This window comes from Thunnus thynnus, chromosome 16, assembly GCF_963924715.1.
Source record: "Thunnus thynnus chromosome 16, fThuThy2.1, whole genome shotgun sequence".
Lineage (NCBI taxonomy): Eukaryota > Metazoa > Chordata > Actinopteri > Scombriformes > Scombridae > Thunnus > Thunnus thynnus.
The window spans coordinates 26710369-26730919 of NC_089532.1; the positions used below are offsets into that span (position 1 = coordinate 26710369).

General features: G+C 38.5%; 2 protein-coding genes, 1 long non-coding RNA gene and 5 other non-coding genes across 10 annotated transcripts in view; 7 read left to right on the forward strand and 1 right to left on the reverse strand.

The window, feature by feature from the left end:
- The first annotated feature begins 4298 nt into the window (after positions 1-4298).
- Positions 4299-12101, forward strand: ldah (lipid droplet associated hydrolase). 3 transcript variants are annotated; one of them, XR_010931864.1, is made up of 8 exons: positions 4299-4417; positions 5122-5268; positions 5825-5959; positions 7515-7684; positions 8127-8367; positions 9546-9628; positions 10897-11659; positions 11706-12101. XR_010931864.1 is itself a non-coding variant. In XM_067614460.1 (7 exons), exons 2-7 carry the CDS (start codon positions 5130-5132, stop codon positions 11083-11085), a joined length of 957 nt encoding a protein of 318 aa, XP_067470561.1. In that variant the 5' UTR covers positions 4299-4417; positions 5122-5129; the 3' UTR covers positions 11086-11677. The 3 variants fall into 3 exon arrangements, 1 of the variants encoding a protein (XP_067470561.1); XR_010931865.1 differs by having other exon boundaries at positions 4329-4473; XM_067614460.1 differs by lacking the exon at positions 11706-12101 and having other exon boundaries at positions 10897-11677.
- A 5-nt stretch (positions 12102-12106) lies between these two features.
- Positions 12107-15433, reverse strand: gdf7 (growth differentiation factor 7). Its single transcript, XM_067614458.1, has 2 exons — positions 14963-15433; positions 12107-13511 (listed from the first exon to the last, which is right to left on the reverse strand). Exons 1-2 carry the CDS (start codon positions 15291-15293, stop codon positions 12553-12555), a joined length of 1290 nt encoding a protein of 429 aa, XP_067470559.1. The 5' UTR covers positions 15294-15433; the 3' UTR covers positions 12107-12552.
- Positions 15153-20551, forward strand: part of LOC137199870 (uncharacterized) — a 72934-nt gene continuing 67535 nt past the window's right edge. The window contains exon 1 of the long non-coding RNA XR_010931866.1: positions 15153-15262. This is a non-coding gene — a long non-coding RNA (uncharacterized lncRNA). The remainder of the gene's footprint in view (positions 15263-20551) is intronic.
- LOC137200538 (U4 spliceosomal RNA) lies at positions 17079-17219 on the forward strand. The gene has a single exon (XR_010932005.1). It is a non-coding gene; the product is annotated as a U4 spliceosomal RNA (small nuclear RNA).
- Positions 17790-17930, forward strand: LOC137200574 (U4 spliceosomal RNA). The gene has a single exon (XR_010932037.1). It is a non-coding gene; the product is annotated as a U4 spliceosomal RNA (small nuclear RNA).
- Positions 18502-18642, forward strand: LOC137200540 (U4 spliceosomal RNA). The gene has a single exon (XR_010932007.1). It is a non-coding gene; the product is annotated as a U4 spliceosomal RNA (small nuclear RNA).
- LOC137200604 (U4 spliceosomal RNA) lies at positions 19214-19354 on the forward strand. Its single transcript, XR_010932065.1, has one exon. It is a non-coding gene; the product is annotated as a U4 spliceosomal RNA (small nuclear RNA).
- Positions 19925-20065, forward strand: LOC137200576 (U4 spliceosomal RNA). The gene has a single exon (XR_010932039.1). It is a non-coding gene; the product is annotated as a U4 spliceosomal RNA (small nuclear RNA).

Genomic DNA, 20551 nt, shown 5'->3' on the forward strand with positions numbered 1-20551 from the left:
CCTACATTTTTTCCATCTTATTATTTTGTTTACATTGCATTACCCTAAATCCTTTGTATATATTACCACACAGCAAACCTGGGACCATGTCTTATTCCAGCAGAGGAATGCTATACCTTCATTAACACTACTGTCTGCTGCACAGGAACAATGTATGTAAATTCATAAAATGATGAAATACCAGTTAGAATGCAAACTGACTTTCCATGGCAACATATCCCCTAGATTCATCCAGAGTGGTATGTAAAGTATAGCATGATGTCTACTTTTTGACATTAAAGTAAATGTGATTTGCTAAAAAGGGAAAACCTTGGGAGTCATTTTTGATAAACATAATTTCAACTCACATCTGAAATATTCTGTAAAAACAAAGAATGAATAAAATGTACCTCTTTCTGAACTTGTGATGACACTGTGACATTGTACAGTACCTGCACAACATTGTTTAATACAGCAAATGATATGTATCTGAATTCACACAGTGGTCATCCTTATAAATGTGTTTGGAAAGTCATGGTAAAATGATCCCTGTGGTTTACACATGTGTTCCTTGCAATCAATCTTTTGTTTATCAAAGATGGCAGTATTACATCTTAGCAATATTGTTAGTATGAAGACAGTACGCTTGTTTTAAGAGTGACAGGGGAAATTACAGGTGGCTACAAAAAGGTATTATTAAGTTCTCTTTGTTCTATGAGTTATACCACATAATCATGAGTCATTTTAAAATAAGCCCCATATCTTTATGAACTAAATTTCAGGAATATCCTTTTTGTCCCTGTCAGGTGTGAACTGTAATCACTGAGAGGCTGTCATGACTAAGCCAAGACAAAACAATAGACATATTGTGCAATATGTCTACACCTCACACAGAATACACTGTCTCAGTCTAAGGGCGATGAATACATGATTTTAGTCTCCGATTGCACTGACATTATAATACATAAAAAGTTTATCAGTATAGCTCTTTTCTAGTGAGGAACTCAACCTTCTTTCCAGCGGAAGAGATCTTAAAAAATAGAGCAAACATTTAAATAATTATACAAATTTAGCAAATAAAGAAAACAATAAAAGAGAAAAGGAGAATAAAATAATACATGAAATATACACATGAGGCTGTTTAAAGGAGAATTTGGGGTTTTTCAAGTCTTTCTTAACGCAAAGCTCACATGTCATATGTAAATTTAGAGTCATTGGTCTTTGTAAGTGTTCTTTGTACTCTCCACTCTGGCCATGAAGCAATACCTCTGTAATGTGATTACACTGTAAAAGATGGGGAACAAAGGCCACAGTCCATCTTCTGTGTAAAAATGCATTCTTAAATTCAGCTAAAGTGAATATGAGGGTCAGCAGTCTGACTTAGACAAATCAAGTGGTTATTTTCCAGTTATTAAGTTATTAAATTATTCTTTTTTCACAAAATGTCCTCTCTTTATATTTCTGTTTGAAGTCAAGTCGCAAACACTGAGTTTGACAAGCAGATTTTAATATAAACTGGCTACTGAACACAGGATAGACCCCTAAAATGTATAATTGTAATTGTAGTAATTGTCTCTCCATTTTTTTACCAATTCATATTTTTTAATGTAATTACAGCCTCACATGTGTGGTATTCACTTTTTATGAAAAATAGTATTTAAATGAAATTATAATAAATTATCAATATAAATTTGATTTCTTTATTTATTGAATGAGACACTGTGCAGTTTGAAACATTAAAGATGCACTGCACCAGAGTTAGCTTGAAGCTAATTTGCATCTGTTGTTCCTGACAAAAAACATACAACAGCACAACAACAAACAGTAAAAAGGAAAAAAAAAAGTAAGTAAGTAAAGTATTCATATTAGTAGCAAACATTATAATAATAATTATGTTTACATTAAACAACAATTGAACAATTCAATTGTTCAACTATGTGATATGAATAATATATAACTGAAGTGTTTTATGGCCAAAATAAACTCAACAGGTATGACAGTATGTGTCGCATACATTTCTGTGAGTGTTGGTAGATGAGATAGTGAGTAGTGAGGATGTGATACTTAGAAATGTATGGGTAGTAGTGAGAAAACAAATCTTCCATCCTGCTGCAAAATTGAACTTAAACTCTGCTAATTTAATTTTTGAAATCCACTACTCATGATTCTCTACTAATTATTTTGCTGTGAAATTCCTCCTTTGCAAAGTAACCTCAATGCTCTGAAAATAATCACTTGAGTAAAGCTTTCAAGTTCACTTTAACTGTACACATTCCATGCTTGCAATAATTACAAGGAATTCATACAGAAAACGTTCTTCCAACTTCTCAGCGACCTTTGTTGTGAGTAAAAAGTCCGCAGACACTGGCATATGGGTGTTATCAGCACCTTCTGGCTGTATCCTATTAGTCAAAATGTCATGTTTTTTCTCTCTCCCTCTAATCCCTGGTGAAGATCCTGTCTTTGTCACTGCATTTTTGCACCTGCAGAAGTTCACCATCTGCTCTGACTTTCACTCTTCACTTCAAAACAGAAACCAGTCTCTGCTTCACAGGAACAGTGCACAGTTATTTTGCAAAAGGTCAGTCAAGTAATTCATATGAGACCCTATTCACCTGCTGTAGATCTGCTATCATCTTCCTCCTGGGAAGATACGTTTTTTTCACTTATTTAAAGTTATTTTCAGGTGTTACTGAGGGGTGTATTTGTATGGATAAAGGACGGCATGGATCTATGTAGAATGCAAAATAGACATTTAAAAATGTCCTGTTTTGGGGAATCAAACACATTGCAGATTTTTCAAATTCGAGTTAGCGCCCCCAAAGCTCTTTGAGCAGCAGTGATATCAGAACTCTGACTTATAGTGACTATTGCATATGGACAACAATAACTCTGGGCCACTCACAATTTGGCTTTAATGTTGCACATTGGAACAAGCACTTTACAACAATACACATTGTCCTCCATTATATTTTGCTAATTCAGATGTAGTTTAGGTAACACATCTAATACTATATTCCATTGCATAGTAGGCCTATTACTTATATTCCTATAAAAGAATACTACATACATATATGTTATTTTATGGTGTTTATTTCTATTTATGTTATATCGATTTTAATAACACTTTATCTTACAACCTCTTGTCAGGGTTTATAAGCAGCCTATACACCATTAATAAAACACAATAACATATTATAATGTTGTTGTAAGCAGATATAAGGGCATCTGTAAGTGTTTATTAATGTATTTGTTTGCAATAATAACCCCAACAATGAATTATCCTTAACTGGTGCATTAACAGTTCATCATGCCTTCTAATACGGTATAACATAGCTCTAATCATATATAATGATATAACTTCTGTGCTTTGAGCTAAATGCTAACATCAGCATGCTCACATGTTCACAATGACAATATTAACGTACTAGTACCAAGCAGGTTTAATGCTGACTAAGTTCACCATGTTAGTTTAGTGTGCAGGCATGTTAACATTTAATCCGTGAATGTACTAACATGATGTTGCACTTGTACTCACACATAGGCTATATAGAACACTGTATACTTTAACATTTGATATTGTGTATATTGTATTTATTATTCATACTTAAGCCTGTATAGGCTACCTACATTTATAGTAGGCTCCCATATACTGTAGCCTGAATCAGTGTTTTTCAATCTTGGTCTCGGGGCACTCCTGCCCTGCAGGTTTTAGATGTTTCCCTCTTCCATCACACCTGATTCAATGATCAGCTCGTCATCAAGCTCTGCAGAAGCCTCATAATGACCCATTCATTGGAATTAGGTGTGTTTGAGCAGGGAAGAATCTAAAACATGCAGGGCAGGGGTGACCCAGGACCAGGATTGAAAAACACTGGCTTATATCATGGCTGCCTAAGTTGCACTACTGGATTTCTAAATTTCTTTCATACAAATAACCCAGATCTTTCTTTAGCTCTATGGGAAAGAATACTTCTCAAGAAATAAAAGAGGCACTCAAATTTTCCTCAAACCTTAATATACTTTAAAAAGGTTAGGACCAACCGTTAACAACAATAAGCACACATGTAATATCCACAGCATCCTCCAGAATGACCAAGTATTAACGCAGCAGCACTACCAGTAAATTATTATTCATGTTTATTTATGTAGTCCATCAGGGGAATTCAGCCAAATATAGCAAAGAGACAGTAGCTTAAGCCTTTTAATTCACTATGTCAGTTTATTATTTATTCTTCCATCACCTTCGCTTCACTTCTGTCTGTACACACTCCAGAGAGATAGGGGGCAGTAGTGCAACTGTGAGGCGGCCGCTCGCCTCACCAATCAGAATCCAGCATCCAGCGGCAAGCGAAGCAGGAAGTCCTCGCACTGATCAAACAGGCAGGAGACAGCGATGGAGAGGACGTCATCCTAATCTTTTTAATCTTTCTAAGAGGTAAAAAACACATATCCGGTACACACGATGCTTGGCAGATACCGTCGGAAACCCAGGTACCACCATTCAAGTTGACATCACCCAGTATCTTGTTTTAACTAATTTGAACGATTCCCAAACCAAACTCTGTTTACAATATATTCATTTTAAGTGGAATCATATCAACTGAGGTGCATAACTCAAAATTAGAGCCCAATAAAAATAAGTTATCTAACATTTAGCTTGAATTCTTCAGTTCGGCGCCAACAAATTAGAATTATTTGCTCTTAATTACATTAATTTACCTCTTTTAGTAAGCTAGCATTATGTGTTAGCCTCCTCTCTGTGTTGTCTCTTTAATTTTAAGGCTGCTCTGGCAATACTGGTGGAAACTTTGAAGTGGTTTAAATTATTTAAATTTGCTGGCGAGAGGAGCTCCTCTCAGAATATGACAGCACAAACACACCACATGCATAGTTCACTGTCAAGCCTTTGACGTGGATGAAATGCATCACCTTTGGACCCTGTTGACACGCTGTAACAGCTATCTGAGCCAGCTGTAATAATACATTATTTCATTATTGTAATGCAGTGCAGTAGCATCTCCTCTGTGCTTACCATGTAATGGAGTGGATTTAATGTGCTCAAAATGTGCATGAAATGACTTTTATTAATCAAATGATTGAACCATAATTGGTTTTCTGGTTCCTCCCTTTTCTTCAAAGCTGTTGAGATGGAAAACATGGTGACAGACTGCAGGGATGAACCCCAAACAGACTTCATCTACTGTTGTGGAGCCATCACAGAGGTTCTTAAATGTGGTCCCAATCAGTTACACTCTGGACACAAGGTGCTTTTTCTCATCATTCCAGGTGAGTTAGACTGATACTCTGTGTTAATGACCATATAACTTACCTCTTCATTACCAATTTGTGTTACTGGTCATTTATCCATTATGTGAGAGATGAAGGGTATAAATTGGTGAATGGCTTGCTAGCTGGGAAGTTCTGCTATTGTTTAGCTTTTGACAGTCATTGACAGATTTCTGTGTTTTTACGCTGCAAGTGCAGAATGGACAATACGTTGTGTGAAAACCTCATATGCTCACAGGTGTGTGTGGATTTGTATTTGTTTAGACATTTTGAAAAGGGACTCCTATGCAACCCTGTTGTTTCTAAATCCGCCCCAAACACATGTTTGTGTGTGTGTCTGTATTCCATAAAAGGGACATATCACAACAAAAACAACTTAATTGTGTCCATTCAACTGCAGTTGATTTCACTTTTTTGAAAAGCTTGCATACAGAAGGCTTTTGGAAGAATCCAGGTTTTGGAGTAGTGTCCTTACCCTCAGCTGTGGCGGGAAATACAGTATGCTGAGTGTTGCATGTAATATCTTTCTTAAATTATGTTTTTCTCTTCCACACAGGTAACCCAGGTGTAGTGGGCTTCTACAGAACCTTCATGCAAACTCTTCATAGTATGTTTGGCTACCGACACCCTGTGTGGGCTGTAAGCCATGCTGGCCACTGTGTACCCCCAGACTCCATGGACATGGTGGAAGGTACAGCTTAGTCTCAAGTTCTTTACCCTTTAGTTTAATAATGATGTAAACTGGGGAATTCTTAAATTAAATTTCACAAAATAAAAACACAATATACATTAAATTACAGAAAATTATGTGAATAATGTCAGACCAAATGACTAAGCTAAGATAAGATCTGACTGCAAAGGTCTTAGTTAGGGTTAATACTGTATATCATTTGGACTTCTAAAATTATTTTGTAAGTTATGTCACAGTACACGTTTCCCAGCAACCAGATTACACATGACTGTGTCAAACATTTCTGAAATTCTAATAGTGAAACCCAATTTACTAAATTACTAGTTTGAAACCAAGTTTTAGTTACAATGAACCAACACTAAGCAAATGTTTTGTTCATGATCAGGCCCTATTATGCTTTAATCATATTTCTCACAGTAACTGTAACTTCAAGTTGTTTAATTTACTTTGTGGAATAGAGTGACAACCATCTACAACACACAGTTACTATACATTCAAGTAACTTCTATTTTGCCTCATCTCATGACTAGGACTACTGCTGCTGTGCAGTCGGCATGTTTATGTTGTTTCATTCGCTGTGACAGAGAGCAGTGATCGCAGTTATCAGAAGGTTTGCAGTGGAGATGGCTTTTGTTAGATGTATGTTGTGGAGAAGGAGAAAAGTACTGAGCTTTTCTTCAACTTCATGTTGTCTTCACTATCAACACTCTCCACCTGTATCTGAAACCTTTAGAACACAAGCAGCCTAGGTTGACCAAGCGCAGGTCTTGTGGTCACTACGTGACATCTCTGTTGCTACTATAGCCCCTTGTGTCATGTGCAGCATAGTCTACAAATGTATAGGCCTGGAAGCTAAGCTTTAAGTACATTCCTGGAAAACTATGCTAGATGAAATAGGAATGCTTATTGTACATGAAGGACATGTTTAGAAACTGAGAGTGATTATAATGACATGACAACATGGAAAACAATATGTGATTTTTGGAAAAACAAACCATGTTTCATCTTTCCATCAGTGGTTTGTTAAACTAGGCGTGTTTCTTTACTGGCTGCAATATACTTATGAAAGCATCAGTATGCTTTCATAAGTAGTGTGGTCAGAAAGTAAACAGGAATTGAACTTTTCAACCAAGCTCTCTTTTGAATTCTTCACAGAACAATTTCTGTCACTTTTCATGTGTACCAACAGGTGTAACACCATGAATGCCTCTCAGCAAAGACTGTCTGAAAGTATGCACCGTTATTCCCATATTCTCACCTTTCTCTGTGACAGCAGCTTTTCAGCCTGCCATTTGGAACAGCTGTAGACATGTTTGCCTTCCAATTCAACAAGCATTACAAACTAGTTCTTTTTGAGCATTACCCTGCCTTCAGATGCAGGGGAGTTTTTCTTTCTGTGCATCGTATTTTCAGTACTGTATATCTGAATACGTCATTCAAAATATAGAGAATATGTCAACAATTACAACTTAATTTTTAGACTGTGGACAACCTGTTAATGACTCCAATGTTACTATGGTAGGTCCTAAATAAAGTTTTTGCTTTTTTTGTACAGATGCCTCCTCTGCCACAGACATGGATGTGTTTGGTCTTAACGGGCAAATTGAACACAAGCTGGCCTTCCTCAGGAAACATGTTCCCAGAGAAACAAACCTTGTGCTGGTGGGACACTCCATCGGCTGCTACGTTATTTTGGAGATGATGAAGAGAGATCCTGAACTCAAGGCAAGTCACGATTCAAGATTTCCTTTTTTGGGGAAGTGTTTGGTTTTTTCAACAGGACAACATTCATCAAGAGGAGAGTAATAATCAGATTTCCTCAGGCTATACTGGTCTAGTCTTGCAATATCCAGGTTTTATGACTACATGCTTTATTTTCTTTATTACTATTTTGTTCTACTACTCCGAACCGCCCTGCTGTTCACGCCTCACACTGTGAAAATGCCCCCCCCTTTGTCTGGCTGTCATGCTAAAAGGAAGCAGATTAAATTACATGAAAACTCCCCTTTTTATATTCGGGGGATTTCCACAATTTACAAGTTCTCATCTCAGAGTGAATCTTTTACCTCCTACCATTTGTCTATTCTCTAATAAGATTTTTTATGACCTCTGTTAACCTAGGACATTCTGAAAATGTGATTTGTAACCTCTTTGTTTTTTCATACAGATTTTGAAGGCTGTCATGTTGTTTCCCACCATTGAGCGCATGGCCCAGACTCCACAGGGGAAGGTCATGACCCCTGTGCTGTGTCACATGCGTTATGTGGCCTACCTGCCTCTCTTCCTGCTCTCTCTACTGCCAGAGGGATTTAAAAGCAGCCTGATCAAACTGGTGTTTGGTGGCATTCGCTCTCTGGACCACACTGTAGTCCAGCCTACTGTAGGCCTACTCAGTGGAGACTGTGCAGGTTGGTCTTGACTACTGTGATGCTTAATGTTCGCTTTTTCTTGAGAACATGTCATGGAAGTATTGAATCTGCTCTGTTCATTTCAGAGCCTGTATTTTGCAGGGGTGGCATTTTGGATTGCATTATTTTATTTTATCCGACACACCAGGGCAACAGTCAGCATGGTTTTTGTGCTTTGCCGTCACAGTTCACTCTAGTCAATAATTTCATTCAGTTTCTCCTTACTTTTTTCCCTCCAACTCTTTAAGTCTTCCAAAAGTAAAAGACCACCAGCTGACAGCCTCAGTGCAGAGCAAAGCAAAACATTGCAGTGAAACCTGCAAATTTTTATTAGGCATATTCTCAGTTTATCTTCTAAGAATATAACACAACCATCAATACAGATTACTGACCTGTCATTGTCTCTCATTCAGGCTTAGAACATGCACATCAGTGGTCAGCTGGCTGTTAGCTGTAGCGTTTGTGGTGTTTAGGAGTTTTAAGTTGTAGAGATGCACTGATCTGACTTAAACCTCAGCTGAGGGCTGATTCATAGTACCAACCTGCTGCCAGTTTCTTCCTGTTCTCATATTTAAAAGGGTAAGATAATGAGGCCAGAGATTGCGATGGTACCAAAACAGTCAGCAGCCTATTTTGTGATTAAATGAATGTAGCCAATGACATATATAAAGTAACAGATTAAATGTCAATAAGGGCAATATCATTACCCTTAGCGATGTTTGGATCAGACTGGTGCATCCCTAGCTGTTTGAGATCAGCTTGGTGTGAGCGTTCATCAGTACACTGAAATATAACTTTCACTTATGCTCAAGATTAGACACGCACTGTTAAATTCACCATTTTCAGTTAGTCATTTAGCACTGTATTTCAAGTATTGGATCAGTATAGCCAGATACCCCAACTTTAGGTATTAGCATTGGTATCGAGAAAGAAAAAGTTGGATCAGTGCTACTTGAGATGAGTGGTCTTTTCTCTGGACAAAAAACATGCAGTATAGACTGTAACTCAGACATTATGTCTGTGTAGCTTCTGCAGTCAAACCAGTGAAAGCACCATTCCAAGTTTTTTTGTTTCAAATATTAATCTCCTTTATAAAAACGTAAAGTACTGTGTAATTTCATATATCTAGAGAACATGAAACAAAGCACTGACCAATGTGATTTTTTTTCTCTTTGTAGCCAATGCTATGTACATGGGGGGTCAGGAAATGAGGAAAGTTCTGGAAAGAGACAATATAACCATCAAGAAAAACCTTGAAAAGGTAAGAAAAACCTTCTTATGTAATCTCAGCAGCTACTACTCAATATTTAATAGCACAAAGATAACATGATATACAGTGCTGCTTGAAAGTTTGTGAACCCTTTAGAATTTGCTCTATTTCTGCATAAATGTGACCTAAAATGTGATCAAATTACCATTCAAGTCCTAAAATGAGATAAAGAGATATCAGGTAAACAAATTAGACAAAAACCTTACACTTTCTAAAGAGTTTGGACTCCACCAGTCAACTGTCAGGCAGACAGTTACCCTCCCCAGGAGTGGTCGAGCAACAAAAATCACACCAAGAGCAGGCGTGTAATAATCCGGGAGGCCACAATTCACCCCAGGGTAACGTCTAGGAAACTAAAGGTCTCTCTTGCAGTGGTTAATGTCAGTGTTAATCAGTCCACCATCAGGAGAACATTGAACATCAATGGTGTGCATGGCAGAGTTGCAAGGAGAAAGCCACTTCTCCCCAAAAAGAACATTGCTGCCGTCTACGGTTCTCTCAAGTCCACGTGGATAAGCCAGAAGGTGATTGGAACAATGTTCTGTGGCTGGATGAGACCAAAATTGAACTTTTTTGCTTGAGTGAGGAGCGTTCTGTTTCTGAAGCTCAACAGAAAGTGGGTCATGCTGTAAGACAACAACAGTAAACGCACAAGTCATTCTACCAAAGAATGGTTACAGAAGAAGAAAGATAATGTTTTCGAATGGCCGAGTCATAGTCCTGACCTTAATCCTATAGAAATGCTGTGGAAGGACCTGAAGCAGGCAGTTCATGCAAAGAAGCCCACCAACATCCCTGAGTTGAGACTGTTCTGTAAGGAGGAATGGGCTAAAATTCCTCCAAGCTGATGTGCAGGGCTGATAAACAGTTAACAGAAACATTTGGTTGAAGTTATTGCTGCAAAAGGGAGTCACACCAGTTACTGAAAGCAAGGGTACACATACTTTTGCCTCCCACAAATATGTAAGATTGGATAATTTTCCCTAATAAATAAAACAGATGAAAAAAATGACATTTTTGTCTCATTTGTTTGATTGGGTTCACTTTATCTAGTTTTAGGACTTGTGTAATTATCTGATCACATTTTAGGTCATATTTATGCAGAAATACAGAAAATTCTAAAGGGTTCACAAACTTTCAAGCAGCACTGTATAAGAATATTTTACTTGAATTATCAGTTTAGGGTTTACTTGTGAAATATTCTTCTCAGCAACACCAGTGAATGTTTCAGTAACCAACATGTCTGTTAAATATTTCAGCTTATATTTTATTATGGAGCGACAGACCACTGGTGTCCTGTACAATATTATCATGAGATCAAGCAGGACTTCCCAACAGGAGATTTCAGACTGTGTGAAAACGGGTTCCGCCATGCCTTCGTCCTGGATGCAGGGAGAGAAGTTGCCAAAATGGTGGTAGAATGGATCCGGGGAGATTTGAGGACATGAGTTCTTTATCCTCTTTCCATCCTGTGCCCTGCCTGTCCGAGATGAACATGATGTTCTGACCCATCAGAAAGGTTCAGTGGGCCAAAGTTAGAAAGTTTTTTTATAAGCAAAAGTCATGAAAATGAAAGCTCAGTGCTGGAAAAATACTGATTATTAATTTTAATATATAATATAATATATTTTATTTATATGATTCCATACTTTTGTTCAGAATTTGTACAATAATAAACCCAACTCTGACATGGCAGTTGATATAAAGTGGTTTTACTCAGAAGTGATACCAAATCCAGTTGAACACACAAATGAAAATATGTAATGTGCAGAGGATTCACTGAAGATGATGACCATGCAAGACTAATCTCATTTTTCGAGAATTTATTCAAACTTATTTTACTCCAAACAAGCTACTGGTGGACAAATATAATGGTCTGATACTTTTTCTTATAGTTTTTGTAATCCACTGAAACCTGAAATAAACTAAACTAACTGGACTAACTTGGATTTGAAGCACAGACATTGTAACCACTCTGCTGAACAGGACAGGTATATACTGTGTGTGTGTGTGTGTGTGTGTGTGTGTATATATATATATATATATAGAGAGAGAGAGAGAGAGAGAGAGAGAGAGAGAGAGAGAGAGAGAGAGAGGAAAATGAGGAAATGCCAGTTGATAACACTTGTTTTCATCTCTCATTTCTCTCCTACCTGTAGCTGCTTGATTTGTAAATACAAATTTAGTATTTTATACATATTATTGTATATAAAATATACTGTATATTATTATATATTTCAAATGTGAACTTAAAGTTACTAAATAAAAGTTTGTTCATAAAAAATACACACAAACATACAGTAATATGAGCATATGTTGGGAATATAAATTCCAATTTACCAATATTTTCAAAGATAAATATGTCAATACATAAACTACATGAAAATCATCTATCGCATGTTACCATGTGAATCTTCATACACCACATGTCAAACATCACCCATTATGTTTGCTTGACTCTATCCTATAAAGGGGATACATTTCATCATTTTCTATTAAATCAGCAAAAAATTGTTTGTGACAGCTGAGAATTTGGCAACAAAATAAAGTGCACAATAACCTATGATAATATGTCAGATCTTGTATTTTCAGTTTGCTCTGCTGCCCACAAGTGGTCATAAAACCAAAAACAAAAGAAGTAGAGTAATTTGGAAAAGGTTCAGTAATATAAAGTAAATGATTTGTTTTTATGGGGTTAGAGTTCCACCAATCTTTCAGTCTAAGTGAAGAGCTTTTTTAAAAAAAAAAAAAAAAAAGAAAAAGTGGGGTGGACTATTTAATGGTGACATTTTCATATATTGGACACATGGATTTAAAATAACAAAATAAATCCTTTCATTTTGGCTTTATAACCAAAACAAACAGACAAAAAACCCCAGTCCATGCAAGAGTCCGTTCAACCAGCTTCCTTTGTGCTACCGGCATCCACAGCTCTCCACCACCATGTCCTCATACTGCCTATACACCACGTTGTTGCCTGCGTCGATATACAGGATGCTGATGGGACTGAGCTTGGAGGGGACGCAGCAGCTGGATGGACTGATGTCTGGGTCCATGGAGTTCATGAGTGTTTGAATGACGGCATGGTTGGTGGGCTCCAGGTGGGAGCGCAGTGGGAAGTCACACACCCCGTCACAGTGGTGTGCTTCATAGTCCAGGGGGGCGATGATCCAGTCATCCCAGCCCAGATCTCTGAAGTTCACATGGAGGGATTTACGGCTACATCGGATCCTCCTGCGACCAGTTTTCCCTCCATTACCACCACCAGCGGCTGCTCCTTGCCCTGTTCCACCAAATGACCGTTTGGACAGGGCCCTCTGATGCTGCCGCTGGTGCTTCTTTTCATGTTTTAAAGTCAGTTTCAAAGGCTTGGGGAGTCTGAATCCACCTGCCTCATTCTTTATCTTCTCCATTATATGATCTCTGAACAGATTGTCACTTGTATCAGTGTGCGAGAAAGCCACCAGCAAAGCTTTTTCCTGCGCTAGCCGAGTTTGACGGTCCAGTCCCAGGAGCAGCGGGTCAGCCACCTCGTTGGTCAGTTCAGACAAGGCCAGGAGGTGGAAGCAGGCCTGCAGTGGTTCTGTGGGATTCCTCTGACGGGCCTTCATGCTGGACCAGACATCAAACACCTCCCACTTGGGGAGACTGCTATCTAAAACCTCCACAGTTCGGGAATCCAAAAGCTGTCTGTTAGAGGGAGAGCAGGAGTACAGATGAATGTTGTACAGATTTCCTCCTGTTGTCAGGACAGTCAGGAGGTCTGCTGCAGGTTTCCTTAGAATTCTAAGCTCTGCCTCCACCAGCTCATCCATCCTGGGCAGACTGGACAAGTCAAAGATGTAACGCTGACCGCTCTCCCAAGATGGCTGGTCTGTGGATGAGGAGGGGGACACAGAGGATTTTAGAAATACTAATGTCAGGAAATTTCCCAAGAACAACTCCACACAACTCACTAGTCAACAGAAAAAAGAATCTTCCATATTCATTTGCTCAACTGACTTGAGCTGCAACGATTAGTTGATTAATTGATTAGTTGCAAACTATTAAATTAATCATCAACTATTTTGATAATCATTTTGAGTCATTTTTTAAGAACATTTCCAAATTCTCTGATTCCAACTTCTCAAATGTGAATATTTTGTGGTCTCTTCAGTCCTCTATGACAGTAAACTGAATATTTTTGGGTTGTGGACTGTTGGTCAGGACATTACATTACAAAATTACACAAAATCAATGGAAATCATTTTTTATAATATATTAATCATTTAAATCAAAGCAAAAATATTTTTTCATATTGTATGCTGTTGTATGTCTTTGTAAAATTAGTGTCTTTGGGGTTTGGACTGCAGATTGCATGATATAGGGTATCATCTACAGCCCTGGAAACTTTTGATAGGCATTTCTCACAATTCTCTGGCATTTTACAAACTAAACGGCTGGAAAAAAAAACAGAATTTGTGATAAAATATCTTCTTATGTAAGACAGTATTACTAATCACTGGCTGGATACTGTTTGATCCATCCAGACAAAATTTCCTGGGAAACACTAAGTGCTCACTTCATTTAACTTTGAGCTGCGCCCAAATGCGATTTTTATGTGTGATATTTGTTTTATTCTGATGACATTATGAAGTTAGCATGACTGTGGGGAATGCTACACTTTCCTACAGCATGTAATACTATACATCCACTTGAGCCTGAAGCCTCTACAGCAAGCAGCTGAGCCAAGAAAGGACCACCGTGTCAGTAAGTTCTGTATGTTTTTACTCTGCTTCATGCTTCAGTTTTATGATTAACATTTTGTTCATGTTTTTATATTTCAGTGGTTCCCAACCTTTTTTTTTGGCCTACAACTCCTTAAAACCAAGTCTATCCTGATGCCTCCTCACAGATTGCATAGTGTGTCTATGAGATGTAAGTGATTTAACCGTTGTGATGTTCCCCTCTCAGACCGTTTAAGTTGATTACGTTTTACCTAAAAGTGTAGCTCTTTTTAACGTTGTATTGCCTATATTTTGTAAGTCTATATTATTGATACCTATATTGTTTTAATAAGATACAGATAAAAGTACTATGATAAAAACTGTACTTTTTTAGATTAAAAATAAGATAAGATAAAGTGTCAGAAACTGACAAGAAACGTTGTGTAATATGGGCAGATATTTCGCTGTTATTATTGATATAACTTTCTCCATAACTTACACCAATAACCTACATGCTGCTCAGAACCTGAGGATTCTTCACCGACTTATTAAAAATACAAAACCAGCGCCTTCCTTTCAAAAATAATAAATAACATCCTTTAGGCAAATGTCCTCTAACCTTTTCCTTGGTCCACAAAACTCGTCACTGTGTTTGCAAATCCTGCTCCACGTGAAATATGAATGTCTCTTGGTTGAAGTTTGGAGAGTGTTCGGTATAAATACAGCATGTAGTCGTGCAAAACCACCGAGCCGTTCACCGACTGATCTTTCCTCCTCATGCTGGTGTCCGTGCGCCGCGGTGAAGCAGACCTCGGGGCTCCCGTCCACCCCATCCCGACACAGAGTGCAAACCACAGGAGAGAAGCTGCAGCCCTATCCATCTGATGCGAAGAGACAGAGTGAAATAAAAAAGCTACAGGTGAGGTTCTGAACTCGAAAAAAAATCCCATTTGGCTCGTTATTCGTTGGTTGACAGGAGGTCATCATCCTGTACTTGTAGGTTACCTGTAGACCTGCTACACAGCGCCCCCCGCCAGAGAAAATTGCTACTACTACATGTCGTAGGATGCATGATGATAACCTTAATACATCCAATCCACATATACCACGAGCCTACAACATGGATTTGTAGTATAATTTAATTAATTATAGCAACTGATTTATGAATACACAAGTACATGGCTAGCATATAGCCTACTGTACATATACTATATTATATTTAGTTTCAGAAATGCATCACCTGTTGTGACCAGGTGCACTTTAAACTCGTAGGTGCTATCAGTATATGTTTGCAGAACCAATTTCATATTCTATGAAGTACCACAGAGACATCAGTGTGTTGTGATTTGATTCTAATGAGGCATGTAAAATTAATGTCACAATGAAAAACAAATCATACAGTAATTAAAGATAAGCTTAATAATTGTCATTTCAACATGTTTTCCATTTCTTAATGACAGTAAATAGAAGCATAAACAGGATATATATATATTAATATTTTTTGTATTCCCTTCAAATATTTAAAGTTTTTGAACTGTCAGTCTTTATGCAATTTTTTTTTTTTTGCATCTGTGCCTGTTTGGTAATTTCTAGGTACCAAAGGACCTCACTTGTGGTGCAGATTAGGCGGCGCAGTGCATTTTGGTGCCAATTTTGGCACGAAACTGCATTTGCGATAAAACCTGTTCAGACCACTCTTGTCACACACGCAAGACAAAGCAATCATGGCTTCAGTTGGCAAAGATGCACGCAGGCATCTCCAAAATCACAAAACACATTTCATTTATATTAAATTTTGCCCCTTTCAGTTTGCTACGTTTTTTCATCTACTGCAGATTGACACGAGAATCAAAACACAATTTTCAAGGAAAATTCTTACCAATTATATCATCCACATGAGTGTAATCTGGTGACGCGGAGTTCAGAAACATGTTTTAATGGCTGAATGAGTTTCCCATTAGAACTTCCCATGTTTAACAGCTGTAGTCATCACACAGCAGCAGGATTGATAAGTGTGTTTTTTGTTGTTTCGTGTTGCTTGCATGGCTATACGTGCCAAAATGGTGTTTGTTGTTGCTGTATTATTGCACTGATGTTTTGCTGTTTCTTGTTGCATTGCATGGCTTCTCTTCTGAATCTGAACTGTATTGGTGGAGGTGGGGCAGTATGTGCTTGTGTATGCTATTGAGCTAAACTGTAGGCTAATGTGATGATATTGTTGCTGCTGGCCCAGGAGGTTATTGTTGCACTCATGTGGTGTGAATCGTGTATGATAGAAAATATCAACAGGTGTTGATAGTGTCTTTCAGCTTTTGATTGTGGGCTGTAGCCTATCAGTGTAAATCCTTTATGAGCTACATGTGTTCCAACAGATAGTAGGCTTTGCTGAAAACCTATAATTCAAAACCTGGATTGTGCGTGTGGGGGGCCTCCAAGATTTTGTGCCCAGGGAACTCTGCATTCTTAACCTTCATTTATACTCCCGGACCCAAATGTGGAAATTATGAGTTTGTGGTCTGATAAAGTAGTTTGTCCTACGTTTGTGAAATTTCTCTGTGCGACCGGGATCATAAGGTTATGGAAAAGGCGGAGTTTGTAATCAACAAGCCAATCACGTGCAACATGAACATGTCATCGATCTGACAGTACTGTACATCCGGTAAGGTTGGGGAATTGCACCACGAGCGTTGTGAGCGTTGGAGCAGGTCCACTTTTAAGTCATAGGTGTTATGGATATCCTTTCGCAGAGGCAATTTCATAGTCTATGAAGTTCTACTGAGACGTGATTATTGCTGGTTGAAAACTTAACCCAATACCTCGCCTGGATGACTTGAAATATAGTCAGCTGTGGCAATTTTTGTTAGTCTCTAAGGAGACTTTTAATTTCTGTGAATGTTAACGTTTCCCTGAGTCTGTTAGTAGTGCTTGTTTTCTCTGCCATGAATACATTTAGTTTTTTTCAGATCTTTTTGAACTGGTTTTCCCCAATGAACCAAACTTTCAATCTCTCGGAATCCTGGTTTAAAGAAACCCAGCCGTGCTAATCCTGGGTAGGCCTATCTAATTTCAAAACGAGAACCGTAGGACTCGTAAATGTATCTGTAGTTTGTGAGTGAAAATCCTTTGCGAATCAGGGAAATAACGACATTTGTGACGTGCAAACGGCTCTCTTTGAAACTGGCCCCTGCTTTAATAGAACCCGAACGTGGAAATTATGGGTATGTGGTCTGAAAAAGTAGGTTGTCCTACGTTTGTGAAATTTCTCTGTGCGACCGGGATCATAAGGTTATGGAAAAGGCGGAGTTTGTAATCAACAAGCCAATCACGTGCAACATGAACATGTCATCGATCTGACAGTACTGTACATCCGGTAAGGTTTGAGAATTGCACCACGAGCGTTGTGAGCGTTGGAGCAGGTCCACTTTTAAGTCATAGGTGTTATGGATATCCTTGCGCAGAGGCAATTTCATAGTCTATGAAGTTCTACTGAGACGTGATTATTGCTGGTTGAAAACTTAACCCAATACCCCGCCTGGATGACTTGAAATATAGTCAGCTGTGGCAATTTTTGTTAGTCTCTAAGGAGACTTTTAATTTCTGTGAATGTTAACGTTTCCCTGAGTCTGTTAGTAGTGCTTGTTTTCTCTGCCATGAATACATTTAGGTTTTTTTCAGATCTTTTTGAACTGGTTTTCTCCAATGAACCAAACTTTCAATCTCTCGGAATCCTGGTTTAAAGAAACCCAGCCGTGCTAATCCTGGGTAGGCCTATCTCATTTCAAAACGAGAACCGTAGGACTCGTAAATGTATCTGTAGTTTGTGAGTGAAAATCCTTTGCGAATCAGGGAAATAACGACATTTGTGACCTGCAAACGGCTCTCTTTGAAACTGGCCCCTGCTTTAATAGAACCCGAACGTGGAAATTATGGGTATGTGGTCTGAAAAAGTAGGTTGTCCTACGTTTGTGAAATTTCTCTGTGCGACCGGGATCATAAGGTTATGGAAAAGGCGGAGTTTGTAATCAACAAGCCAATCACGTGCAACATGAACATGTCATCGATCTGCCAGTACTGTACATCCGGTAAGGTTTGAGAATTGCACCACGAGCGTTGTGAGCGTTGGAGCAGGTCCACTTTTAAGTCATTGGTGTTATGGATATCCTTGCGCAGAGGCAATTTCATAGTCTATGAAGTTCTACTGAGACGTGATTATTGCTGGTTGAAAACTTAACCCAATACCCCGCCTGGATGACTTGAAATATAGTCAGCTGTTGCAATTTTTGTTAGTCTCTAAGGAGACTTTTAATTTCTGTGAATGTTAACGTTTCCCTGAGTCTGTTAGTAGTACTTGTTTTCTCTGCCATGAATACATTTAGTTTTTTTTCAGATCTTTTTGAACTGGTTTTCTCCAATGAACCAAACTTTCAATCTCTCAGAATCCTGGTTTAAAGAAACCCAGCCGTGCTAATCCTGGGTAGGCCTACCCAATTTCAAAACGAGAACCGTAGGACTCGTAAATGTATCTGTAGTTTGTGAGTGAAAATCCTTTGCGAATCAGGGAAATAACGACATCTGTGACCTGCAAACGGCTCTCTTTGAAACTGGCCCCTGCTTTAATAGAACCCGAACGTGGAAATTATGGGTATGTGGTCTGAAAAAGTAGGTTGTCCTACGTTTGTGAAATTTCTCTGTGCGACCGGGATCATAAGGTTATGGAAAAGGCGGAGTTTGTAATCAACAAGCCAATCACGTGCAACATGAACATGTCATCGATCTGACAGTACTGTACATCCGGTAAGGTTTGAGAATTGCACCACGAGCGTTGTGAGCGTTGGAGCAGGTCCACTTTTAAGTCATAGGTGTTATGGATATCCTTTCGCAGAGGCAATTTCATAGTCTATGAAGTTCTACTGAGACGTGATTATTGCTGGTTGAAAACTTAACCCAATACCCCGCCTGGATGACTTGAAATATAGTCAGCTGTGGCAATTTTTGTTAGTCTCTAAGGAGACTTTAATTTCTGTGAATGTTAACGTTTCCCTGAGTCTGTTAGTAGTACTTGTTTTCTCTGCCATGAATACATTTAGTTTTTTTTCTGATCTTTTTGAACTGGTTTTCTCCAATGAACTAAACTTTCAATCTCTCGGAATCCTGGTTTAAAGAAACCCAGCCGTGCTAATCCTGGGTAGGCCTATCTAATTTCAAAACGAGAACCGTAGGACTCGTAAATGTATCTGTATTTTGTGAGTGAAAATCCTTTGCGAATCAGGGAAATAACGACATTTGTGACCTGCAAACGGCTCTCTTTGAAACTGGCCCCTGCTTTAATAGAACCCGAACGTGGAAATTATGGGTATGTGGTCTGAAAAAGTAGGTTGTCCTACGTTTGTGAAATTTCTCTGTGCGACCGGGATCATAAGGTTATGGAAAAGGCGGAGTTTGTAATCAACAAGCCAATCACGTGCAACATGAACATGTCATCGATCTGACAGTACTGTACATCCGGTAAGGTTTGAGAATTGCACCACGAGCGTTGTGAGCGTTGGAGCAGGTCCACTTTTAAGTCATAGGTGTTATGGATATCCTTGCGCAGAGGCAATTTCATAGTCTATGAAGTTCTACTGAGACGTGATTATTGCTGGTTGAAAACTTAACCCAATACCCCGCCTGGATGACTTGAAATATAGTCAGCTGTGGCAATTTTTGTTAGTCTCTAAGGAGACTTTTAATTTCTGTGAATGTTAACGTTTCCCTGAGTCTGTTAGTAGTACTTGTTTTCTCTGCCATGAATACATTTAGTTTTTTTTCTGATCTTTTTGAACTGGTTTTCTCCAATGAACCAAACTTTCAATCTCTCGGAATCCTGGTTTAAAGAAACCCAGCCGTGCTAATCCTGGGTAGGCCTATCTAATTTCAAAACGAGAACCGTAGGACTCGTAAATGTATCTGTAGTTTGTGAGTGAAAATCCTTTGCGAATCAGGGAAATAACGACATTTGTGACCTGCAAACGGCTCTCTTTGAAACTGGCCCCTGCTTTAATAGAACCCGAACGTGGAAATTATGGGTATGTGGTCTGAAAAAGTAGGTTGTCCTACGTTTGTGAAATTTCTCTGTGCGACCGGGATCATAAGGTTATGGAAAAGGCGGAGTTTGTAATCAACAAGCCAATCACGTGCAACATGAACATGTCATCGATCTGCCAGTACT